Source organism: Symsagittifera roscoffensis, chromosome 1 (genome assembly GCF_963678635.1).
Source record: "Symsagittifera roscoffensis chromosome 1, txSymRosc1.1, whole genome shotgun sequence".
Taxonomy (NCBI): domain Eukaryota; kingdom Metazoa; phylum Xenacoelomorpha; order Acoela; family Convolutidae; genus Symsagittifera; species Symsagittifera roscoffensis.
This window is the reverse complement of record NC_087062.1, coordinates 93922416-93949888: the sequence shown is the minus strand read 5'-3', so window position 1 is coordinate 93949888 and position 27473 is coordinate 93922416. Positions and strand designations below refer to the sequence as shown.

The 27473-nt window shown below is 34.9% G+C and overlaps 2 protein-coding genes across 3 annotated transcripts in view; both read right to left on the bottom strand.

Moving 5' to 3' along the window:
- Positions 1-27473, bottom strand: part of LOC134852870 (uncharacterized) — a 191386-nt gene that overhangs the window by 96151 nt on the left and 67762 nt on the right. The gene's annotated exons all lie outside the window — the stretch shown is intronic.
- LOC134852855 (calponin homology domain-containing protein DDB_G0272472-like) lies at positions 11-26121 on the bottom strand. Of its 2 annotated transcripts, XM_063868693.1 has the most exons (15): positions 25530-26121; positions 23438-23627; positions 20512-21277; positions 20046-20201; positions 19483-19699; positions 18130-18254; positions 17679-17838; positions 16305-17138; positions 15908-16014; positions 15347-15489; positions 14988-15008; positions 10349-10519; positions 2667-2903; positions 1959-2126; positions 11-600 (listed from the first exon to the last, which is right to left on the bottom strand). In XM_063868693.1, the coding sequence occupies exons 1-15, from the start codon at positions 25716-25718 to the stop codon at positions 497-499; spliced, it is 3588 nt and encodes a 1195-aa protein (XP_063724763.1). In that variant the 5' UTR covers positions 25719-26121; the 3' UTR covers positions 11-496. The 2 variants fall into 2 exon arrangements, with proteins under 2 accessions (XP_063724763.1, XP_063724771.1); XM_063868701.1 differs by lacking the exon at positions 14988-15008.

Below are 27473 nucleotides of genomic sequence, written 5' to 3'. Positions count from 1 at the left end.
GTGAAAAACATAAAATTAGAACATTTAAATTGAAATTCTGTAAAAATAGAAACTTTCAATAAAATTGATATGCTAACAGCAAATTTTCCGTCGGCAAGACGAGTCAATTTTGATCTAGATGAAGAGGGCAATAAATAAATCGCAACTCGAAACCAAGCCTGGTTTCAAAATGCCTGACATTTCGTTTATTTTCAAATCACAATTAAGTATGTAATTTAATCACGCGGATCAATTAGTTTCTACTCTTTGAGTTAGTTTAATGTACTAGTTGGGGTTTGTCGGGTTACAAACATTCATTTGCGGGAAAGTAACATGCTACATTCGAATATTTAGACATCGAGATTGACAGAATAATCCAGTTGAATAAAAACTTTCTGGTTCGATCATTCAGATAGAGCCATAGAAGTCCATAGATGGTCCATAGATGAGTCATGGTCCACTGTTGAGTTAAGTAAGTCCGTAAAATGAGATAGAGAGATAGAAGTGTGGGTTCGACTCATGTCTTGTGTGTTGTGATGAACTTGTGCTTGAGGACGGCTGGAGACTTCATTCTCTTGCGCGTTTCGACAACCAACAGCTGGTCTATTAAGTCTTTGGCGGCTGAAATATATTAAAAATTGTAATATTTTTAACTGAAATAATATTGAGCATGGTGATTAATATTTTTATATGGAAACAAAACAATCCAGGTGTTTTCAACGAAAAATATCAAGAATTTGAAAGGAAAAAAGAGGTACAAACTAATGAAGTTTAAAGAAAAGTCAGATTTTGATCCTTATCAGTGGTAAGGAGTCAGTTCGGATCTTTTTAACTACCCCCCCCCCCCCCACTGTTGCAAAAGGCGTGGATATTCATTACTAGGTACAAAAATTACATACAAACTGTTGGATTAGTCCATTAGGTATGGCAATTTGTTTCTAGCTACCAAGGGGGGATAGTTAGATAGTTAAAGAGATCCGTAAGTTCTATAAGTAGCAGTTTGAAAGAGTCCTCTTCCAGTTTTCTTCTCGAGGTCTTTATTATTCCGACTGATGACGGAATATTTGTGCTCGAGTGACGGAATTGACGGAAGTGACAGAGTAATTGAGCTCGGAGTGGCTTTTTTCTCAGACAAATTTCGAAATTTTTAACTAGCAATTTTTGTCGGATTTTTTAAAAAATAATTCGAACGGTATCGTTGAGCTCAAATTTGAAAAGATATTTCACCTGTGATCAGTTTTCGTAATGATATCAAGATTTAGAAATTGCCAACTTGGGAAAACTAACGCCCCGGGGCGTTAGTTCGTATAATTCGTGCATGGGGCGGATGTTCCTTCTCCTCCGATATTCGACCTCCTCGTCAACCAAAGAGTCCCCCTTTGGTATTATTTTATGACATTCATTTTAGGCCGACCAACTCTAAATCTTTTGTAAAAGCGTCTTTGGCGACCAAAAAAAATTATTAATTTTGAAGGGGTGCGCGCGCTACAAAAAACGCAAATTTTTAATCAAAATTTTCCAAAAGGGGCCCAAAAACCAAATTTGGTTAAAATTTTTGGTCAAAATTGGGTCTATTTAGCTTTCTAGGTGTGCTCAGAAAATTAATTTTGGTCGATCTAAAAAAAGTAGACAGAATTTAAACAAAAAATTTTCTGAAAATCCCCCACCTTGAGAAAATCCTATATCCGCGTCTGCTTTGCTATATCGAAATATATAACTTTGTACTTTATATAGCGTGTGAGGGGATGATTTAAAAAATCAAAACTTTAAATTTTTTCTATTTTTTTGAAAATTTCATCCATTTTTTAGGCGAACCTTACTCCAAAAAATGCAGTGGAAGCTTTCAGGGCTTCGTCCTGATACGAACAGTCTTGTTTAAAATTACATGACACAAAAACAGTTCAAAATCGCTTTAAATTAAAGTTCCCAATAGTATTTTTTTTCCGGGTTCGAGTAGCTCTTTCTCTAACAATACTCACTGTCGGATATGTTGTCCCAATAGGGGGATATGTACTCGAACTCCCCCCGCTGGATGGTGTCGAACAGCTCGTCCTGGTTGCGCTCTATGCTGCGGAAGGGCGGGAAGCCACACAACAGAATGTAAGAGATCACACCTGTAGCCCAATTGTCCACCTCCAGACCATAACCTACAAAAAAAACAGAATACAAATTACAGATAAATTTCTAAATAAACGAGTCAATTAATTAGCAAAGGGTTGACAACCGGCATGTGTCATGACAAACTCTCTCGCAAAATAATGATTGCAATGCAACGAATACAATAATAACAAAAGAATGCTGTTTGATGTGTCGGCAGCGAGGAGGAGGAGGAGGAGGAGGGGGGGGGGGGGGGGGGGTCGACCAATCTAATCCCTTCAATTGTGTTCGTTCAAAATACTCAAATTTCGAGGTTTGAATGCGAGTCGAATAAAATGCATATTTTAGTCAAAACCTTCCAAAAAAAGGCTCAAAAAAACCATTTTCTTCCAAAAAACGCCTACAGCAGAAAATTATGCTAGCTATAGCCATTCTTAGTTTTTGATACCGTTAAAAAAGTCAATGATTAATTTTATCAAAAATCGCCCCCTGGCCGTCCAATTCGGAAATCAAGAAATAAAATAAAATTATATTAAATTAAACGCTTCTGGTCCCAATTAAAATGATTTTTAACTTGATTGAAGACTAACCAGTTTCAGCCAAAATTTCAGGTGCCACATAAGTTGGAGTCCCACAGACGGAGTATATCTTTTCCTTCACGTGCATCGCAAGCCCGAAGTCTCCCAACTTGACCTGGACTATTTTGCCTTTTTCGTCCTTGTCCACCAAGAGATTCTCTGGCTTAATGTCCCGATGAACAATCTTTCGAGAGTGTAGGTAATCTAACGCTTCGGCTAAGTGGCGAATGATGAGACTGGACTGAGGCTCTAAAACGTACGTAAATTGATACAAAGTGATTGATTAGCCGAAAAACTTCATTACGAGTTTTCAATAAATTTCACGATTTTTCCTTCATGGTTTGACCCAGTTTGTGACAAGAGTTATGCCAAACAGTTATGATAAAAATTACCATCATCAAAGAGCTAAAATTACTTTTTTTCCTGCATTTTGTTTTAGTCTTTTCTTTTACACACAGGCGAAGCTGCACTTCGCAAACACAAGCGAGAAAACGGCAACAAATAGCTTTAAAATTGCAAAAACAATGAAATAAAAAAATAACAAGTAAATGTGCTCAAAAAGAAGTCTTAAGAAATAATACTTTTGCTATGTGCCGGAATTGATCCAACGACCTCGAGATTAAGAAATAACATCCTAGCACCTGCGCCACGGATTACAGTAATCTCGTATTAAGTAGCTACAGATGCTATTAAATTGCCAATGCTTAGAAATATACCAGAAATACCTTCAAATGAATTTTTTTTTACTTGCGTGTTGGGTTGAAAAAAAAACAGCTTCATAATATGGCCCTAAGCTTGCTAGCTAGATTGTGTAAATAAAAGCGAGGGCAATCCTTATGCCCCAAATTATGTTAGCCAATCAGAACTCAACGTTCAAAAACTTTTAAAAAAGCTGGAAGATCAGTCAGTTTTGGAGATTTAAGACGCTGATTGTTTGGTTGGATATTCTTCGAGTTCGGTCAGTATACCATGAGAATCGCCCCAAAGCAGCGCTCAATTTCAATTTCAGTCAGGCTCCAAAACATTCTGGTGCTTCACGGCCGACATTCTTCCCTTTGAGCAGGAACAGAAATTAGGTGGAGGCGAAAAAACTCACGTAACAATATTTGAGATTCCACCCACAAAATTTGCGGACAGTCATTTTCGTTTTTTCCCCCCAAAACTCAAGATTAGTAGTGTAGTGCATAAATGCTTATTTTGTATTTGTGAGAAAAAAATCAGCATTCATGTCAAAATCTAATAAGAAATTCTGAGTAGGAGATTAGGGTTCTTATAATCCGCCTTATGATTAAAATCAGTAGCGGATTTAGGGAGGGGGGACGCCCTCCCCCTCAGGGATTCGACCCCCTGCCGACCCAAAGGGTCCCCTTTGTACTACTTTGAGATATCCATATTTGCTGACGGACCCTAGAAATTTTCTAAAGGCGCCTTTGGCGTCAATCTAACTTTCAGGGGGGAGCGCGCGAGGAAAAACGCGATTTTTCGGTCGAAATTTCCCAAAAAGTGACTAAAAACGCCTTTTTTTGGCATTTTTTCAAAAATTTGCCTGCGGCGCAAAAAATTTGGCCAAATTTGTGTCTTTATAGTGGTTTAGAAGAGCTCAGAAAATCAATTTAGTCAACCAGAAAACAAAAGTCGACAAAATTTTCATTTTTTTTGAAAATCCGCTCCCCCCCTCGAGAAATTCCTAGATCCGCGCCTGATTAAAATGAAGCGCTCTCTCCTTTTCTTTAAAAAATTCTCCGCTATAAGCCTAATTATAACAGTTCTCTTGCTAGCAAAATTTTTTGCGACTGATTTTCAAAACATAAAACTCAGTATAACTGCTCCCAAAATGATGTTACTGTCCAGCAGAAACGAGCTCAGGTCAGAGAACAATGTGAATAACATCCGTATATTACGCAGCATGATTAGACGCTGTTGTATTTCTCAAAAATAAGCGTCCCGCGCTCTGAAACTTCCGTAAGTTTCTTAGTGGCGGAGTCCTTCATGAAACAGAGACCGCATGTTGAAACACTAATTTCATTCAATCTCAAAAATCTCAACGAATCTCAATGAAATTGCAAAACTTCAAAGTAAGCAAACCAACCCAACTAAATAAAACTATAATTGACCAGTTGCAAAATAAGCAGATACATATAATGTCACACAGTGCCAAATTGATGGCGCATTGAAAAAAAAACGCAGTATTTTAGGGACACAGACTTGAGAAAAACTGAAAAAGAAAACGAGAAAATTATTCTATCTGTGCGCTAGGAATTTTCGGCAAAGCTCTGCTATACTGCTATGAATCAGTTTCTGCACACCATTTTTCTTCGATTCCTCAGATGCGATATGTTAATTTGCGTCGGCTACTTCGTCCTGTACTATTCTAACTTCTTGGTTATTTTTGACTGGGATACCTTGGAATGGGATAAAAAGGCAAGAGATAAATTGTCATGAAACCCATAAATCAATATTGAGCAAATAGGAACGTCTAGCGATGCTGATTGCTCGGAAAACTTTTCATCATTCAGCCACTTCATGATGAGAATACCACGTTTTCTTACAATAAAAGTCACCACCGACAATTAAAAATATTTGAAATAAGCCGGGAAAAGCGTCTCCTAATTTTATTGTTCCTATCTACTTTAAAAAAGTAGGTAATTTGCCTATACTTACCTTAAATAAAAGGTTGTTTTTACTTTAATTGTTACCACTAAAAAAGCTTAGGTAAGCTAACCTGAATTATTAAGGTAAGTTAACCTTAATTCTTTTTCATTTTTAAGGTTTTTTACCTTAACACTTCAGGTCAATTTACCGTAAATTTTGTATTTTTAGGGAAAAATTTCAGGTAAAAATAAATAAAAGACTTACTTTTTAAAGCTAAACTTTTAAGGTAAATTTCCCTATAAACATTTTAAGGTTTTTTTAAGGCTAATATACCTTAACTTTTAAAGTGATTTAGGGTAAATTATTAGGGCGTTTATATGCAAGTTAAGATGTACTTAAGGTAGTGCAAAACTACCTTAATTGTTAAAGTGTTTTGAGAATTTGTAAGGTAAACTTACCTGGACTTTTTTCGAGTGTATTAACTATATTTTGCTGCTTGCAGAATTCTATAACCCGGATTTTAAAAGAATTGTGTTTTTTACGTGAAAAACCACTATAAGTTTGATCAGAAAAGAAACCAATTAATAAACATCAAATAGCAATGAATTTAAAAATACTGATGGAAAAAAGCTCAAATAACAATTGAATAAGAATAGGATCTAAAGTAAGTATAAAGTTCTAACTATTACTGGTTATTTTTAAAACTACAGAGAAAAGGAAAAATAATCAGTCTTGCGCAGCTTTGATTGTTTCTTTTGTAATGATGACAATTAAACGCCTTAGCGAATATAAGACTATATAAATGAATATTCTTGCTCTCGAATTTAAGTCGTTGATTTTTTTCTACAGACTACTTTGATCAACTCCAAATTACCTTCACATTCAGAAAAAATTAGTGCAAAGCTCCAGACATGTAAAATAAGAAAAAAAAATAGCTATGCAGGTGAAAGAGAATATTCAGGATACAGCTGCAGTTTCTGGAAACCTGAGAAAAAACTTTCATTCAGTATTTTCAACTTCATTCTTTCCAGCACATAAGCCCGCCGATAATTCTACACTTTTGAAGCGTTTAAATTATCTCTTGAAGTATGAAAAAAGTTATCTTTGGAAATCAAAACGTTAAAAGAGAGTGGCATTCATTCATTCTTGGCTAAAATATATATCATCCTTGGCGAGATATATATCATTGTAAAACCCTATCAGTCGTAGTTCAAGCTAAATTAAAAATTGTTCAAAAAAACTTCTGGGTATCGAGAAAAATCGGATAAAAATTTTGAGTTTTGGTCTAATTCCAAGTGAACAAAGTCAGCGAGCAGGCTCATTTTGTTTTTCAACCAAAATCACTTACCATAACTAATCCTCGTAATGAATTGAAAGAAATACCAAAATAAAGCCTCTTTAAGCGTTATTCGAATAAAGTTTCAAAAGTCTATTAGTGTTAAGGTTAATAGCAGTAAAGTATCAATTTTTTAAAGGTAAACTTTTCAGGTAAATTTACCTAAAAAAAATATTAATGTATTTTTTAAGGCTGATATACATTTTTTTCGATGATTTAAGGTAAACTTTTAAGGCGTTTATAGGCAAGTTAAGGTGTACTTAAAGAAGTGCAAAACTACCTTAATTGTTAAGGTGTTTCGAGATTTTTTAAGGTAAATTTACTTTAACTTTTTTGAGTGTATCAACCATATTTTGCTGCTAGGAAGTCTCTTTAATCCGGATTTTAAGTTAGATTGTATTTTTTCATGTGAAAGACTGCAATAAAGTTGATCACAAAAGAAACCAATTAATAAACATCAAATAGCAATGAATTTCAAAAGCTGTTAGGATTAAATCTGAAAAAAAATCAGCTAACCTACCCAGAGCGTAATCAACATTAGCTGAATACTAACAAAAGACTGATGCAAAAAAAAGCTCGAAAAACAATTGAATAAGAATAGGATCCAAAGTATGTATGAGGTTCTAACTACTACTAGTTATTTCCAAAACTACAGAGAAAGGGAAACTTAATCAAACTTGCGCAGTTTTGGTTGTTTCTTTTGTAGTGATGACAATATAAAGGCCTTAGCGAATATAAGACTATATAAATGAATATTCTTGCTCTCGAATGTAAGTCGTTGATTTTTTTCTACAGACTACTTTGATCAACTCCAAATTACCTTCACATTCAGAAAAAATAGTGCAAAGCTCCAGACATGTAAAATAAGAAAAAAAAATAGCTATGCAGGTGAAAGAGAATATTCAGGATACAGCTGCAGTTTCTGGAAACCTGAGAAAAAACTTTCATTCAGTATTTTCAACTTCATTCTTTCCAGCACATAAGCCCGCCGATAATTCTACACTTTTGAAGCGTTTAAATTATCTCTTGAAGTATGAAAAAAGTCATCTTTGGAAATCAAAACGTTAAAACAGAGTGGCATTCATTCATTCTTGGCTAAAATATATATCATCCTTGGCGAGATATATATCATTGTAAAACCCTATCAGTCGTAGTTCAAGCTAAATTAAAAATTGTTCAAAAAACTTCTGGGTATCGAGAAAAATCGGACAAAAATTTTTGAGTTTTGGTCTAATTCCAAGTGAACAAAGTCAGCGAGCAGGCTCATTTTGTTTTTCAACCAAAATCAGTTACCATAACTAATCCTCGTAATGAATTGAAAGAAATACCAAAATAAAGCCTCTTTAAGCGTTATTCGAATAAAGTTTCAAAAGTCTATTAGTGTTAAGGTTAATAGCAGTAAAGTATCAATTTTTTAAAGGTTAACTTTTCAGGTAAATTTACCTACAAAAAATTTTAATGTATTTTTTAAGGCTGATATACATTTTTTTCGATGATTTAAGGTAAACTTTTAAGGCTTTTATAGGCAAGTTAAGGTGTACTTAAAGAAGTGCAAAACTACCTTAATTGTTAAGGTGTTTCGAGATTTTTTAAGGTAAATTTACTTTAACTTTTTTGAGTGTATCAACCATATTTTGCTGCTAGGAAGTCTCTTTAATCCGGATTTTAAGTTAGCTTGTATTTTTTCATGTGAAAGACCGCAATAAAGTTGATCAAAAAAGAAACCAATTAATAAAAAGAAAGCAATGAATTTCAAAAGCTGTTAGGATTAAATCTGAAAAAAAAATCAGCTAACCTACCCAGAGCCTAATCAACATTAGCTGAATACTAACAAAAGACTGATGCAAAAAAAGCTCGAAAAACAATTGAATAAGAATAGGATCCAAAGTAAGTATAAGGTTCTAAATACTACTTGTTATTTTTAAAACTACAGAGAAAAGGAAACTTAATCAAACTTGCGCAGCTTCGATTGTTTCTTTTGTAATGATGACAATTTAACGCCTTAGCGAATATAAGACTATATAAATGAATATTCTTGCTCTCGAATGTAAGTCATTGATTTTTTTTTCTACAGACTACTTTGATCAACTCCAAATTACCTTCACATTCAGAAAAAATTAGTGCAAAGCTCCAGACATGTAAAATAAGAAAAAAAATAGCTATGCAGGTGAAAGAGAATATTCAGGATACAGCTGCAGTTTCTGGAAACCTGAGAAAAAACTTTCATTCAGTAATTTCAACTTCATTCTTTCCCGCACATAAGCCCGCAGATAATCATACACTTTTGAAGCGTTTAAATTATCTCTTGAGGTATGAAAAAAATTATCTTTGGAAATCAAAACGTTAAAGGAGAGTGGCATTCATTCATTTTGAGTTGGAGAAAAACAAAATCAGCTTTTCTCAACACTAAGAACCATTTGTGAAAATATATATTTTTGGACTCAAAATCACGACTGAGAAGATGATTTTTGAACGGAGTGATTTAGAATGATTTCGAAGTTGCAATGATTGGCCCGCGAGAAGACACTCTACGATTAAATTTAAAGTAGCTGTTCAAAATCAGTAGCAGCAATTCATTAGGGCACTTAAATTTAGTTTTTTTTTCACATGATTCAAGGAGTGAGGTGACACGTTCAGTCATTATAAAACACTTATAATTACAACACTGATCTAAATTTATTTGAATGCTTGTCTCAACAGAATTTTTTTCAATGAAAGACGTACCCGATTTATACTAATTCCTTCAAACTAAAGCATCTCAGAAAAACTAATCGTTTTTGATATCGTTCTTGAGGAGCACAGAATGTCAGTACTTTCTTAAAAAGAAATGCGCACAGCGCAAAAATAGCCAGCACTAAAAATGAAAATTAATAAATGGTATATATATATATATATAAATTTTTTACCTTTGCAGGCTGAGCCTATTTCTAGGGCACATTTGCGTCAATTTCAATCTGTTTTCAGAAAAAAGGATTTTAATTTTTTTAATCGTCTGGGATTCAATATTTTGATCTCTGAGCTTTGAATCCGACCTTCTAGACGCTAAAAAAAAGGATTCTTTAAAAATATTGTCGGACTTATTGTCCCAACCATCAACAAATGGGGAGGAATTTTGTATTCGGAAGTGTTTTAACTTTTTCTCATTTTTTTTTCACGCAAAATCAGTTACCATAACTAATCCTCGTAATGGATCGAGAGATATACCAAAATAAAGCCTCTTTAAGCGTTATTCGAATAAAGTTTTAAAAGTTCCAATAACTTTACTGAGTTTCCAGAAAAACCGGTTTGAAGTATTTGATTTTTAGTCTAACTTCGAGAGTTCAAAACGAGCGAGTAAGTCTTATAAAAGAAAATTTTTCGTTTATATGGAAAAAACCTAAATTTAACTCCAAGAAAACCAGTCTTGGAAGCTGCATATAGCGCTTCCTGATTATGCCTTTCTCATAATTGTCTACGCGTTCAATTAGTTCTCGCTTCACAACACGGACTTTGTTTTTTAAAAAAAATTTGCAGCCTTTATTGAATCATGCGCAAAAAGCAAAATGACTTCAAAATACTTTTCCCAGCCCTAGGAATTATTATTCACGAAGTTGTCGTTAGTTTCATAATTTCAACACATTCACTTTGAACCAAAAACTCAATCAAAAGTTTGACAACACGATTTTTCAAAAAGTAATCGTCCAATTTTCCTCGTTTTAAGTGGATTGGAATCGAATATTTATCTGATGCTAACTTCAGACGTAGGTCGAATGAGACTGAAACTTACCGTCAAACTTGATGTTCTCGGATATGGCGTCGAACAAGTCTCCCCCCTTGACGAACTCCATGATGAGGTAGACGTGTTTTTCCGTCTCGTATGCTTCGTACAGTTTAGCTATGTTCGGGTGGTCACACGCCTTCATGATGTCTATCTCATTTTTCAACATCTGCACTTTGCCTGAAATACGCAATCAATTACGTCATCAGTTAACGCGAATATTCTATTCACTCAGTTCAAGCCAAATATTCCAGAATATTCTATATTTTACAGAACTCCACAATAACTTTTTCCGGCAACTTTTCTCAAAAACTTTTAGCATTATTAATAAGTCACTCGATTTTAAAACCGTAGGTTACTTATCATATAATAACAGTTGGATTATATTGAAGTAAGAAGCTGTACTTTTCATACAAACTTGGTTACACAGCAAGATGCATTTGAAAAACTGGCATGAATTTTGAAACGCATCTGAAATTCATTTGAAAAACTGTCATTTTGTTCAAATCAGTCTCAACAACAAACGGAAACGGCCTTTTGTTCCGGAATTTGGAAAAAGACTAAACTCAAAGCAACATCAGCAGCTTATTGAGGAAATGCTTTCATAAAAAAGTCATTCGTGTAAGATAATTTTGAAAGAAATCATTTATTAATACGTTTGCTTAAACTTAAAGTACCATTAAAATGTGAATTTGAAAGCCAGTAAATTTTGTACAAATAGAAAAATCATTTTAGAATACAAAATAAAGCTTGAGATAAATCTATGACAAAAAAACTCGAGGCATCAGCATTAATGAGTGGTTTCAAAAGCACAGTTCAAAATCTTTCAGAAAGAGACCACCCACGTTTTAAATGATTATATATAACTAAGACCAATAAAATGCTATAATAACATGAGTGCACAGAAATGTACGATCACAAATATCGCCGCTAACTATTTTCAATGTCGGAAGTTTTTCAAGGTGATTTTTAACTTACAGAAATAGTGTTTAGTATTTTAAATGGTTTGATTTCGGAATAATTCAGTATAATTACTTGCTTCCCGTACCTTTTGAGCTTAAATATTTTTCAGTAATCAACTTTTCAATTTTTCAAAAACTGCCAATCAGTGCAAATGGTTTGCAAATTAATTAAGGAAACAGATGATCAATTTTTCCCCTCGTTTGATTTGATTTCCGAAAAATTTTGTTTTGTTCCGACCCCTGATGACAAAATTTGACCCATTTTACAAAAGTCGAGAAAAAACCGGTTTGAAATTCTATGAGTTTCTGCCTAACTTCGAGCGAGTAAAGCGGGCGAGTAATTCTTATAGGCATAGAATAGTCCAACTCTTAAATTGGCCGTGATGTTTTAATTTGCTTCCTGTGAAATTAGTATTCGAAATTTTTTCTAGCGCTTTCTTCAAAATTGTTTAGGTTTCTTTTATTCATTTTTTGATTATACTATTCGTTTTTTGCGACATAGAGGACGACATAATTTAGTTTTTTATTTTTGTGATCGAAATTTTCTGCGCTACTTGCAGTAACCGGCTATCCTTGTTTTGTATCTATATATCTTATTGATTTAAACATATTGTTGTCCTCAGTAATAACAGAGCAAAAAAAACTGAGTTATTCTAAAATATTTCAGTAAACAAATCACGATCAGAACGTATTTTTCCAAATAGGGATAACTAATTTTTTTTAAAAAACTTTATGAAATCTGTATAACAGCCACAAGGGCAGTGAAACTGTCAAAGAGAAATGCAAAAATTTAACATTGAAAAAGAATTCTACATCACACAAACTTTAGACAAATGTATCTGCTATATAAACAAATGCAAAAGCGAGGGCGTTCTACAGTGCCAAGTAAGACAAATCCGAAACTAAAAAGTGTTCAACAGTGCCGAAAAATTGACAATAATTGAATATTTTGAGTTCTTTTTGTGAATTGGTGGCAATTTCGCCTGAAAACTATTTTGTTTTGGAGCGAAGCAGAGAAGCAAAATTGAGAATTTGCTGATTTAATTGTTTACTTAGAAAAATTTATGACGCCGCGCGGGGGAAATTTTGTTTGCGTCACCAGCGTTAATCAAAATGGCCAATTTTGTCTTTTCAATTTCCGTCCATTTGAATGGAGTTACTTGTCAGTTATTTGCAATGAGTAAAACCAATATTAAAGAATTGAACTGCCCAGAAAACGATGGCTTTTAAATTGATCAAAAATTTTTATTAAAGGTTTCAATTACCAGAGGGATATGATAGGACAAAAAGTCTCGTTGAAAAACTCTTTAAGTTACAAAATTGTAGAAAATTTTGAAACATGGCGCTCTTTCGAAAAATCTGCTATCATAAAATTTCATTCAATGCTTCCTTAAAATTCAGGAAAAAATAGAGCAAGAAAAAACATAATCACGAATATTTCAACAAAAATTCAAAAGACTACAAAAAAATTCTAAAACTCTAAAAAAATATGAAGCCAACTCATTTCAAAAATTCTAAGTCCAAACAAAAACCGATATTGAAATCATGCAGAAACATTGTACGATTCATTGAAAAAAAAAGCATTAAGGATAGCCGGTTAATGAGCATCTCAGAAAAAAAACAACAAAAAACTTTTTTTTTCCATTTTTTTCTAAATTAGTGTCGTTTTTTTGTGCGTAGTAGGATAGAAAGATCAGACTAAAGCGTAGATTTTGTTTCATTTTCTGTAGATTTTTTGAAACTTTTTATTCGCAAAACGGCGCTAACAGACTTGAAAAAGATTTTTACTGGAGTGGGATTAAAGTTTTAGTGCTTATCATTCTATAAAGAACCTGCTCGCTCGCTTTACTCGTTCGGAAGTAGTCTGAAACTCGAACCAAGTTTTCTCAACACTGAGACCATATTTTTGAAGTGTTTTTCATGTTGTCTGAATCAGGGCTGGAAGGGCTTTAATATGATATATCACTCCCTCCATCCCAATGATAATTTCAGGCAACTGATTTTGGTTTAAAAACTGAATAAAACAGCTCGTTCGCTTTCTTCGCTCGAAAATTGACCAAACATAGCCAATTTCAAACGCGTTTTTCTCATCACTAGAAGAAATTTTCAAAAATATTTAAATGAAGTTCGAATTACGACTGAAAGATCTTTAATATGATATATCACTCTACCCATTAATGATTTTGCGTTGAAACTAAAAAAAATCCAAATACACTGTGCCGCCCCATTTTTAAGTGTCGGAGAAACAAAAAAAAGAAAAAATGACACCAGTTAATGAAAAAAAAACGATCAAAAAACCAAATATCTTTTCAATTTTGCGCTCAGCACAATATCCTTCAGCTTGTATAAAAAGTTGCGTCAAAAAGGTTAATTAAAAATGTGAGTTCGCTGTACAAAAAAACAACCCCAAGCATAGATATTCTGTCACTCTCCTCGAAAGTAACAAAAACGCTTGTTTAATCTGAACTCAAAATACGCATATATTTTAAAATCTGATATTAAAATTGAAAACTTTTACATTTAGTTTAAGAAATCAGTAAAATAGTAGGATACTTGGGATCAATTAAGCAACCTCTGTCCCGTTTGGACCAATTGAGCTATCTCCCCCAAATAAGGACGGCAAAATACTAATATAATATGTTTTCATACGCAAGCAGGTGGTTTAAGTGTAATTTGGTTGCAAACAAATGACCGACTAAAACTTTTTTATATGATTTTCGAGAAAAATTTTAAAAAAATCAATTTCTTTACCGATGTTTTGTGTGGGCAATTCTTGTTTCCAAAAAAAAACAAGCTGCCCGGGTCGGTGATCAGACCTCTATTTATGCCAAAAAATCCCTACAGCATCCTAAGAATATAAGCAATTGCGTTTTTTTCAATCAAAACAGGAAAAAAAACCGGTTTAATATGCGACTAATTTGGCCATTTTTATTCACTCTGATTCTAGTTTGAGTTTTGACAATGTGATTTCTAGTTTTCCCCATTTGTTATTTGTTAGAGCAAACAGTTTTATACAATTAAAAGTAATTCAAGTGGCCTCCAGTACCTATTGAGCTATCCCCCTCCCCCCAACATCGGTGGGGGGGGGGGGATGGCTCAATTGATCCGATAACTATCATCAAAAAGCCCCTAGAAACATCTCAACATCACAGGTGACAACTTTATGTGACGTTCTCTTTTATGATTCGCATGCATCAGGGATCTTGTAACGCTTTAAAAGACGTTATCAATTTTTCACAGCGGTATTGTTTGTTTATCAAGACTATTGTTGTTTACATTGGAGCTTTGCCAGTGCTGGTTTTTCCAACGGTTGGATAGAATTATCTCCATAATCTTTTTATTACACCACAAATCACTGGTTTCAAAACAATCCACAACGTACACATTTATACCTTTTCTCAAATGCGATTCCAAATAAGCCAAAATCGGTAAGCTATCCCTTAAAAGACAGAACAAGCAAGCTTATCATGAAAAGAACTACAGTAGAGATGAAATCGCTTCATCGAGTATCAGATTTTTATAGTCTCAAAGCACGCTCGAAGGTCAGATCAATAGACAGATAGAACAGGTGAAATATCAATCTGGTCATGCTTTCAATCAGTGACCGAAATGTGATCAAGCCAAGTAGTGACAACGAAAACAATAGTATGACTGAAAAAACTGACTATGATTGATCTGAAACTCACTTGATGTATTTCTACGAGAACCTGAAAAGTTCAACTGATAAGCCAGATTGTAATTCGAAGCAAAATTTATATACCAACAATCAAAAGACAATATATTATAACATCAAAAAATTTGATGCATTATGACATAAATTTAGCCAAGTTCTGAGCTTTGCTTTGGCTTTCAAAGCTTGACCTAGAGTAAATTTCACCGTAAGTCCTGAAAGTGATTTTGAAATTGTTAAATTGTTAAGAAGTTTTGCTCAGATGTTAATTGTGCCACTTCAGAATTAAGTGTTCTTCGAAATTTACATTGTAAAACAACTGACTACCCAATAAACTGATACTTTTTAATGAAAGTGAGGGGTGTGGTCACTTACCGACGACTTTGCTCTTGTCGATTTGCTTGACTGCGTACTCCTTCATGGTTTCAGGGGCCCCTGGGGGAGGGGATCCCTGTTTGAGGAGTGCCTGGAACACATTGGCAAAGTTCCCGTCTCCCATTTTCTTCTTCAGCTCATATCTAAACAAAAGGTCGCAGCATTTAAAGACCACAGTTTCGAATTCTTTGTCTTATAAGCAATTTAAAAAAATTATTGTCTACTGCATTCAAATTTCGAAACTACTCTAGCTGTTTCGGACAGATTAGGCACCGAAATCCTTTGAAATTTCATTTGGGAAAAAGTCTGAGTTGTTTTTGCAATCGGCAAAGCCAAGAACAAGCAAAACGAGCTATTCATGTCTTAAAACCTCTCAATTGTTTTTTTTTTTGAATTTTTTCGAAAACTATGGAAAAAAATTCGTTTTAGCAATGAAAATATGAATATATTTTTTTAAAATATAAGTTAAGTATCAACATATGGCAATGCTATTGACAAATATGAATATATATTTTTAAAATATAAGTTAAGTATCAACATATGGCAATGCTATTGACGTACTTGCGTTCAATCTCCTCCTCCTCGTAGATGGGCAAAATGAGTCCCTTTGGCCTGCTCTTCTCCTTTTCCTTTTCCTTCTCTGCTGCCGCTTTCTTGGCAGCCTCATCCTGTTAAAAATATTACACAAATGTTCACAAGACAGAAAAAGCAATAGTTGAACCACTTTTTAGATACAAATTTTCAGTGCTTTTAAAGAAAAAGCATATGACAATGAAAATTTGTCACATTCCACAATTAATTCGACCATGTGAAACTATTGGAACATTCGTAGTTTTGCAATAAATTCATTGAAACTTGTCAATCTATAAATGATCTTTTTGCCAAGGAATTTTGAGAGACCACATGCATTTTAGTGAAAATCAAAACTGAAAACAAGCAATTATCAAGAATTTCACACCTGTTTTCGTTTTTCTTCGGCCGCCTCACGTTCCTTCTTTGCCTTCTCGTCAGCGAGTCGTTTTCGCTCGGCTTCCTCCTCCTCCTCTCGCTTCTTCTTCTCGGCAGCCTCCTTCTCTTCTTCTTCCTTCTTTAACCTCTCCGCCTCGGCCTCCGCCTCTCGTTCTTTCCGCGCCTTTTCCTCTGCTTCCTTTTCCTGTCTTTCCTCTTCTGCTTTTCTTAGCCGAGCCGCCTCTTCGAGTGCAGCAGCTTTTCGGGCTTTTTCAGCTCCTTCTTCTTCCTCGGCTTTCTTCCGGGCCGCTTCTTCGGCTAATCGAGCCTTTTCCTCTTCTTCGGCTTTCCGCCTTTCTTCTTCGGCTTTGCGAGCCTGTTCGGCTTTGCGAGCTTCTTCGGCTCTTCGAGCATCTTCAGCAATTTGGGCTTCTTCGGCTAGACGCGCTTTCTCCTCTTCCTCGGCTTTCCGAGCATCTTCGGCTTTCTTTTTGTCATTCTCGGCTTTCTTTCGTTGAGTTTCGGCTTCTTCAAATACTAACTGATCTTGCTTTACTTTGTCGGCAGCCTTTCGGTTTTGTTGTTTCGCCGCTGCTTCGGCGGCCAATTGGATTTCGTCGTTGTCTTTTTCGTCGTTGTCTTTTTGTTTCTTTTCAGCCGCTTCCAGTTCAATGATATTTTGTTGATTTCTCTCCCTTTCTTTCATAGCTCTCTCCTTTTCACTTTCCTGGGCGTCTTTCAGAATTTTTTCTTCGGATTCGAATGACAGCATTTTTGGACCTTCGGCTTTCACTTTCTTCTTTTTGATGAAATTAGCTTCCTCAAACTGGACGTTCTTCTCCGCCTACAAACACAATCAATTAAGATATATATTCAAAAAACTATGGAAAAAGTATGACTATGACTCATCGAAAAATCGATGATCGATTTCTCAAAAAAAAATGAAGAAAATATTACGGCTGAAAAACATTCTTTTAAGATTTTATAACTAATCATGGATGTAAAATCTTAGATGTAATTAAAAAATTATTCCAAGATACAAAATAGTACTTTTCAGAATATTTTTATTGGGTGACGTTAACTTTGATCTCTGCGAATTGCGACTCTGTTTTGCATCATTTCCTCCTTTTCTAAGAATTTTTTTATTTCACTATCTTATATAAGTTGAGTCAAGTGCAATGCGATCTTTGCATTACATCGAAGTATTTCACCGGACATTGAAGTTCGAGGATCTCTTATCTCAAATGTAACTTCTGCCAGCAAATAAACGATCCAGATGCTTAAGTAACTTATGATTATAAATATGATGTTGATGATGATTATGATGGCTGATGTGACAAGGAAGGTAATAATAACCTAATCAGCGACCCCTGACTTTTCTCACCTGTTTTGCGGGGGTTCTGCGTATGGGGCTCTGTTCCGCCTCGTGCAATCCCCTCAGCCCCTTCTCCCTCTCCTTCCTCTCCTCTTCCTCCTGCGTCCTCTGCCGCTCTTTCTCCTCCAGCAGGCGGCGCCGTTTCTGCTCCGCCTTCTCGGCCTGTTCCCTGAAACAAACCCACGCGTTTTACAACTTCGTTAACGCAAACCCGAAGAAAATAGTTACCGTTTTGCCAGTGGTTCCAGGGGTGGATTTAGAGTAAGGGTGGCAGATTGTTCTTTCACGAGTTTTTTTATAGAAAAGAATAATTTAGAAGCTTGTTACTAATTTAAGAAACATCCAACACATTCAATGCATAAAACAATTATAGCAATAAGCAGAATTTCTTTTTTTTCAGGAGACCTCAAAAACTCGTCGTTCAAAACTTTATTTGATTTTATTGACTTTTTGAGGGAACCTTAGCTTTTCGTCGTCTGTTTTGTCGTGCTTCACCATCGCGGCAGTCTCCAGAGAATTCAATCGACTGTTGTCAAACTCACTCCCGTTCACACGACCCAACTGCTCCGCCTTTCTGCGCTCCTTCTGAAAAAAAAAACATTGTGAATAGGCGGCAATAGATCATGCTATAACTAGAGTATGACAGATATCCAAGTCAATCTATTTAGATTTTCGATAGAAAGTATAAAACCCCCAATATCTGAAACTAATTCAAAGTCTTGGGATTTCCAACTCAATTATTTTTTAGAATGATAATGATAGCACTTTATCGCCTCATGGAATACCTCAAACTTGCATTTGTAGCCGGTTTGCAAGTGAGACAGTTTTGAAAAAGAAATCTTTATGGTGACAGCAGCCAACACTCTTATGAAAGGTATCAATATTCAGACTTTCTATCAGATGGAGTTTCAATGCAATAGAAACATCAGCAAGGCTAGCATCTTGTTTTTCTAACTAAAGTGATCCCTTCTTTAAATCAAAGAGCAAAAGTAAACTTAAGTTCAGATGGATGATAATTTCTTTTCATATTTACCGGCTTTTGTATGAGAAATACTTAAGATATCTCATCATCAATTTAAAGATACAAAAAGGAGACACTTGCACTCAAATTATTTAATTTCCAGTATGTATGTATATATATATATATATATATATATATATATATATATATATATATATTCCTCTAATATGTATTCATCTATTCTATCTATGATTATACCTTTACAATTTTTTTCACAGGTGGTTTCACCCGTTTCAAAACAACTTCCTCCGCGTCGACATCTTCGAAGTCGTCTTCATAGTCGTAATCATTCTGATCACGTTTTGACAGCAAAAATGAGGAAACAAAATTCAGAGTAGACGATGAGAAACTTCTCAGTTTAATGACAAACATTTTCATTCATTTTCCATAAATCTGGCATCGGTAGTCAAAAATTGACAAAATGCATTGTCCATCGTATAAAAATGTATCGACGACAAAATATTTTTTTAAAGTTTGAATCAAAGCTGTTTTTCAGTTTAAAATGCTTTCATCATTTATTATTCAGCTGATGAAATAAGTCACACAGATGTTGATGATTTTTTAATAAGGCGGTTCCAAGAGCTATTTAAAAATAAAAATATTGCATCTTATTTATCCATGACCGAATCTTTCAGAAAAAGAAAACTATTTCTAAGGCATTAGTTCGCAAAAGATATTTCCTAATAATCATTTTTTGAGCTGAAACTTGACTAAAAAACATTCGAGAAGTAATCCTCTCCGTACGAATGTTCCATTTTATCCTAATATATTTAACAATAAAACGGCGACTACCTCTGCGTTTTCTGCAATCATGATCTCTCCCTGGGACGGTCCGGAGTTGGTCTTACTCCCGGCAGGAGGTTTCCGGTTCTCCTTATTAGGGTGCTGATCCGAAGACGAGGCGAGTGTCGTCATCTTGGGTTTTTCCGACTGCAGTCGTTTGAGTCGTCGTCGGTTCTCGTTGTCGAGTCGCGCCTGCTGCTTTTTCTTCCGAGACATCTCCTGGTCCCTGTAAAAATAAAAAGTTTCCAACCGTGACAAATAAACAAATACGTATAGTATACCCTTTTGGTCGCAATCTTTCAAACACTCTGCTTACAGCTAGAAATCTAAAGAACTTCGGCAATGATGGTCGGTGCGAAAATTTCCGAGGCCAATATGATACGAATTAAATCAAAATTGTTTCGGACTAGGAAATGATAACAAAAAAGTCGGCAACATTTAAAGGCTATATGTAATAACATTTTATAAGATTATCAACCAAGTGAAATATTAAGTCTAGCATTTCAACCAAAATACATGACAAGGAAGACAAAGATAGTCGTAGAAAGCACATCAAAATTCGCGCTTCTCACTTTTCGATTTGTCTCTGCGTCTGTAGTTCCTTCTCTTTGCTCTCCCTCTCTCTCTTCCTCTGATGCACCTGGGAGAGCTGTTGGGTGGGGGGCTGTTGCTCCAATGACTCATCGCCTTCTGAAGTTGTGGTTGCCATTGACACTTTTTTGGGCTTCCTAACCAAAAAAAAAAACATTTCATAAAATGCAGTCACAGCTCTGAAGTTCACAAGCTCTAAATTTAGTTAAGGGCTTGAGCGTATATTTCGTTAGTTGTAATGGTAAGGAAAACTGCATTTCAAATGTTAATCTGAGTTTGATTTCTAATAAGCTATCGCCAAATTTTGATAGTTTACTCAGCTAATACACAAGTCATTTTAATCTTCTAGACTTCACACGACAAAAAAAAATTATGAAAATTTGCAAAAATTCTTATTTATGTTCAAACACTCAATATGAGTTATAGTTCAGAAGATAGTTAAATTACCGTGACGGAGAGATAGTGTTTTTCACTTTGGCTCTTTGAGCTTCATGGAGAACATTTTGACTACGCCTCCCTTCGCTCCCCGCGGCAGCACTTGGTTTCAGTCTCGGAGTTCGGTCCAGGTCCGAGTCGCCTCCTTCCCCGAAACCGGAGTCATTTTTACTCGTTGATGATGACGCGTTTTTGAAGCTGTATATGGCCTCGCGAACTGCTTTTAGAGTCGCTTCTGTAATTTGTTCATTTGCTGTCGCAATTAAAACATCCTCTGAACATCTATACAGCTCTCGTAGAGATTTGACTTCTCGGTTTCTTAGGGTGAAAAACTTGCTCAGGTTCTGTTTCAGTGTTTCGCTGACGTATTGCATTATTTTTTCAAACGTATCTGAGGTTTGCTCATTGAACAAGAAATCGTAGCCTTTTGCTGGATCATTATCGTACACGATTCTGAACTTTTTCGCGTACCCTGTTGGCTTCGGATCTGCAGGGGGTGGGCGGGATCCCAAATGACCCATTGAACCGGCATAGCGGTCACGTGATGATACACCAAAAGTGCCCTTTTGAAGCGTTCTTTTGACTGGGGGAGCAAGTAGTACCGATGACTCATTTTTGTTGTTGTTGGGGGGCACAGGCTGCTTGTGCCGTATTGTGCCCTTTTCGTTTCTGTAATAGTACTGTCTGAACCCAGCCCCCCTTTGACTCCCCGTATTCTGAAGAGTTGAAGGTGTGTAGCCCAAATTAGTGTATAGAACCTCAGCATTCTGAACTCGGCCTAAAAAAAAATAAAATTATTTGCCAAACTTGCCTGCTTAAGTCTCTCACATTTATGTGTTTCTTTTTATCCATTTTATGATCGACCTATGCGTCTGTTTAAAAATTTTGGTCCCAAACGTAGAGCTTAATTTCAGAACAAAGCAGCCAGCCGACAAAGTACTCAAAACCTGCAAGCCGGTCGCAAATTTTGTGCAATTTAAAATGGAAAACTCATAGCTACGCTGTTCACAACAAAATTGTTTCGAAACAAAGGTGAATAATTGGGTTTATTGTTCTGAACATCGAACAATGGTCAAAAAATGTTTCGCCGCTCTGGTACAAAGTTTGCTCCAGAAATCTTACTTGCGCATGCACTGAAAAATTGTACCGCAGAAGTGTAATGATTAATGCGACACCAAGATGGTCAACAAGTATTAATTGTACTAATCATAAGTTGACAGTAAAACACAAACGAAGATGCCCAAAAAACTGTCACCGATTTTGTGAAGACCATTGTCACGAGAATTATACACCACCGTCACAACGAAAAACAGAAAAATCTTGTGCAGAAACACTCTAACTGAAAACAGGTACTGTTAGGTATATATTTATGTGAAGGTATCATTTATGAAATGGTAGAAAGAAGTAGTATTCGATTGTTTCAAAACTACGTTTAAAACTTCGCTTGAAAAAAAAACATATCACTTCTAAAACCAATTGAAGCATATGGAAGCGGCAAATCGAAAAAACTTGAAACGCATACCTCAAAAACTCGCAATCGAAACGCAATCGTAAAAACTTATGTCAAAAACTATCGAAAACAAGTTCTTAAATAAATCAAATCAAATGGATGTAAGTGAAGTGAAGATTGACTTGATTGTGATGTGCAAACTTGCGCCGCTACAGGGAATTACTTGAAGAAAAATTTGCGTAATGAAACGTGTTAGTTAAATTACAAAAATTGGACGGTTAATGTAAGACAAACGTTGCTTTTGCATGAATCTATGGAATATTTTGTCCGTTATTAAATTTTGTTCAGGCAAGTTTTGATGATGGAAATACTAGCGATGATCGAACAATAAGTAAAACACGGAAAGTAAGAAACTGAAGCATCCCAAAACTTCGTAATCTAATTGTAATCATCTAAAATTTTGTGTTAAAATCATTTAAAAAATTCAAAACAAGACCTTGCGGTGGATAAACATGTAGACGACGCAACGATTGCTTTCCGCTTGGCTTTTTCTGATTGAAAATTGAAATCACAACCGGCTTGTCGAGTTCCCGGCGTAACAACTGTAACGGTCTTGGCAAATTTTGAAAAGTATTCTGACTTTCATCCTCGCCTGTCGGGAATTTTCTCAATTTCCACACGTATTTTTTGTACTTTCCGACTGTAGAAGAGTCGGTCCAGATTGTATGGTTTCTAACAGGTCTTGAATTCCACATAATCAATCTTCGAAACTTAATTTAGCATGGTTGTACCAAAAAAATATTCAAAACTATCCTACAAATATGGCAAAACAAGATTTGATTGAAGCAACCAAATATTGGTACTCAAAATTTTATTCAATATCTGTAATGCAAATACAATTTTGATTCCGAGAGCATATAAAATATCTTTTTGATAAAAAATATTTTGGATGATAAAATTACAGCAATACTTGTGTAACAAAAATTGGTTTTGTAATTTATATCGTGAGATTTAATGTGTATACTGGCATCAATCCTAATTTTTCCGAAGACACTTTTTCTATGTTTCCAAAACACACAGAAGCAACCACTTGAGAATTCAGGCTTCTGGGATTGGGAGAAAACCTTATTACATTACGCAAAAAATGAAACTAATGCTCCTTTTATGCTTACATGTAAACGAATTTTGTGGCCAAATTAATTTTCTTTGTTTCACTATTTGACAATCAATTGAGTAAGTTGAAAGCTTTCCTTGAGAATCGTAACATAAAAAATGACTTAAAAGAAGGTGCAAAAAACATTTAAAGAATTCGTAAATCTACAATCTGATAATAAGTCAATCAGAGTTCCTGATAAATCAGGACAATAGATGATCTGGAACATTTTTCCTGGCAACAATTTTCGAGAAGGGCTCGGAAAATGAAAGTGACTCGAGTTGATTTAAATTTAAAACGCAATGTATTACTAATTCATATAAAGCAAAACTCACCGCCAACTAGACCCCATTCTGGCCGTTTTTGATTTTGTTTTCCATAGGACGCTGGTTTAAACCTCTCGAATGAGGCGCACAAATAGGTATTTCCGTCTTCCAAATCGTCCAAATCATCGATTTCTGTTCCCCCAACAGGTGTAAACACTCGCCGAACTCCAAATGGCAATTTCACAGTTTTTGTTAAATCCTAAAGACATATAACAAACTATTTTCAAACTCAGGACTTGAAAAGTCTAAAAAGATAGCTGCATTTCAAAAAACTACTGATATTTTTTATAACATTTTCTGTTATGAAAAAAAGCTCGACATAGATTATTTATAAAAAGAAAACAGGCTTGAAATTCCCTTTGAAGTAAAACTTAAGTATTTTAAGTAGTTTAACAAACGGTCGTTTGATGACTGAAAAACGGCCTGTAGAAAAATGCTTAAAATGTCATGATAAAAACCAAACAACTGATAGAGAAACTAATGGAAAAAAGAAAAAAATATGAGAAAAAAAACGGTTTCAAACCTCGAGATGCTGGAAAATAAGGTTTAATCAATTCCTGTACAAAACATAACAAGACTGCTCGTATCAGGGCGAAGCCCTGAAAGTTCCGACTGCCTTTTATCGTTTATGGAGCAGTAATAACATAAACAACATAAAAAAACTAAATGATGAAAATAAATGAATTTTTTTTTAATCTGAAAATGTTTCGATGAAAATCAACACCCCACACGCCATATTAAGTACAAAACAATAGATTTCGATCCTTGTAACAAATCAATTATGGCAAATAGGCTTCTTTCAACCAATTTGGAACGATTTCTAAGACGGATTAAATCTCCGCTTATTGGCGCGAATTATATCGCGCGTTAATTGTCCCAAATTGGTCAAAACCCTCATAACTTTACGAAAAATGATCACAGGTGAAATATCTTTTCAAATTTACGCTCAAGACAACAACAAGTCAGCTTTCGAATGATATAAAAAGATTCCATCAAAAATGGCTAGTTAAAAAGTCGAAATTTGTCTGAAGAAAAAAAAACCCACCCCGAGCACAAATATTCCGTTACTTTCGTATCGGAAAGCGGAACAAAAACGTAAGAAAGGTTTTCAATTCGAAGAATCTCTGTGACGCTTGTGTAAGAAACTCACATACACAAATCAAATGGACAACTGTATTAATGCATTAAAAGAGTACTGTGCTATACAACGTTCAAATTAACTTTTTTGAGGAAAAAACTTTTGCAGTCTCTAAATTAATGAGATTTTTAAAAGATAAAACTTCGCAAAATAAGTGAAAAATTGAGCACCACTGAAAATTCCAAGATTTCGCGCAAAACATTTGCTGCAGAAAAATTTAACTACTTAATAGAAAATCTAAATATACGCCCTTGTGTATTTAACTATGTTTTTATCAATTGAATGGATGAGGAGAAAACGAAATCAGAGTGTAGTCCTTTTGAAATTGATTTTGCTTATTCATACTTTTATCATGCGCATACTAATATGTGCATGATATTTAGGCGCACCTAATAACTGCAAAAAATATAGAGAAGAAAAAACCATACTGCTTATTGAAAAAAAGTATATCTGATTTGCTGGATATTAAAATTTCATAAATTAGCGTTTTTTTTTCATTGATGATCTATGAAGTTTCGAAACAACACAAATTTGTGTGATACAGCATACTGCAAGCCTGGTTCCCTCTACAAGCGGCATGACTGTGGAAATTTTTTGCTATAATGTTCTTGAATTTATTAGTAGAGCATAATACTTGGCAAAATCAGCCAATGGAAATGAAAATTTGTGCCTTACATTTCTTTTTTTCGCTATTTGTAGTTCAAAATTCATTTTTAAAAACAGAAGTTTAACTTCTTCAATAGCTTGTAGTTAAAAAAACATATTTTTTAAGTGTCTGAAAAACACAGACCTACTAAAATAACGTATGATCTCTGATTAATATCAAGCGTCTCCAATAAACTGCTATGGTATGCAAATCAAATTTAAAAAAAACTTTAATAAGGAAAATATCACTAGGGGACGCTAGTAAGAGACTCAAAGCGTGGTAACATTCTAGAAGAAGAAGAATATTTGATATTTTACCTTTAAGAGATCATTGAAGGAATTGTATTTATGCGGCGTAATCCGCATTTGTTGCGGCTTAAAGTTCGGCTTTCCATTTGGATAGAAAACCACATTTTTTGGCCTTCTTGCTTCTTTGAACTTGTCATTTTGTACATGTCGCAGAGGATCGGAGATTTTTGAATGACTGTAGCTATGAACAGTTGTCATTGTTCTTTGACAATCAAAGTTCACTACATATTGTCCACTTAAGATTCTACCAGCTTGACAACATCATCACCAGCGTTTACTCGTTGAAAACAATCAAACGAAAAGCTGTCAAATTTTTTCTAAAATTATACAAATTTTCAAGCGTTTTCAGAGAGGAGGAGGATGAAAAATTTATTTCTGTGCGAGAGGATAAATATCAAGGCAAATAACAGGGTACGTATGAATGTTTAAAATAAGTAGGTATATACATAAGTGAGTATGTAAGTCAAATTTGAATGAGCGTTATGATTTGTTACAAAGTGTTTTGAAGGAAAACTGATTTGGCGACTTATTTAAGATACCTTCGAATTTTAATATACATAGAGAAGCTCATCAATATCAAGCGTTTATTCAATTATCAAAAAAAAAAATTTTTTTTTCTTAATCACATGATGATAATATCACAAATTAAAGCAAATCGAAAAATTGAAATTTAAATTGAACCAATAAATTTGAAATAACAACTGCATTGAGTGAAAAAGTTCACTTTTGCCGTTGACTTTTGACATAGAAACCTTTGTACAAAATTTAGAAGTAAAAATGAAAACATAAAACCATATAAGAACCAAGCGATGTTCACCAGACGTAAAAATTAAAAATAAAAAGAAAAAACTTTACGAATGAACTTCAAAGAAAATAATGTCAGATGAACAGTTTCGAGACTCACAAATCCCAATAGTACATGAAGTTCTGATTAACAATAGTACATGAAGTTCACAAATCTCAGAATTCCGTCTATGTAACATTCGCCCAAATACTACGTAGTGACGTAGCGTAAAAAAAAGCACCTGTTGACGACTGGCCGGCGTCAGTTACCTAACTTTTTTTTATCTCTCTTTTTAAGGTTACAGTCAGGAGTCCCTTCATCACGTATTCCAGTCAAAATCCTTGGAATTTTCTAGATATGGAAGTGATAATGATAAAAGTAGATGACAAGTGTTTAAGTCCTTTTCAATTAAAATCGATACGGGTTACGTTTCTTCAATAAGAACACGCAACTCGACACGAGACAATATAATATACAAGGGTTACAAATAAAAAATTTCGCCGAAAGTTATTTTGTCATTTATTGTTCCGCGTACGTAAGCGGCGTTGGCAATCTGGACTGCCAGGGAGAGTCTCTGTTTTGAAAAGCTGCCTGCTCTGGGTTCCTCAGTGCACATGCTTAGGTTCTTACAAAGCTTGCTCAAAAAAATTTCTGTGCTGGGAACGGCCGCGCCCTGAATTTCAAAAGCTAGCGGTTGAAAAAGATATCCAATGGGTGTAATTATACAATTCGGGGCGATTTGAATAAACATTATTCAGCATTGTTTCTCCATTTAGAGAGTTAAAGGCTTTCTTAAAATCTAGTTTTAAAAGAACTGTGCATTTTGGATTGTCGTCGCGTTCAATTAGGTTTCGAAACGAGTGCGCAGCGATTTCTACTCCTCGTTTGGTACCGCATCCTACCTGTAAGTTTCCGAAAAAATTTTGTCGCTCGGAGAGGGCCTTGCTTCCAGCGCATTTAGACATGATATGCGTGTTGCCTATGGCAATCGGTCTCAACCCTCCGTCTATTTTTATGAGGGCGACAAGCTTTGCGCCAGAAAAGAAAGGTCTAAGGGGTTCGGGAATTTTGCCATCTCCAATGAGGTTTATCAGCTTAGTAAGCGATTTCAGAAAATTAACTCCTGCACTGCCATTCGACTTACTGACAAGATCTTTAAAAATTTGAGG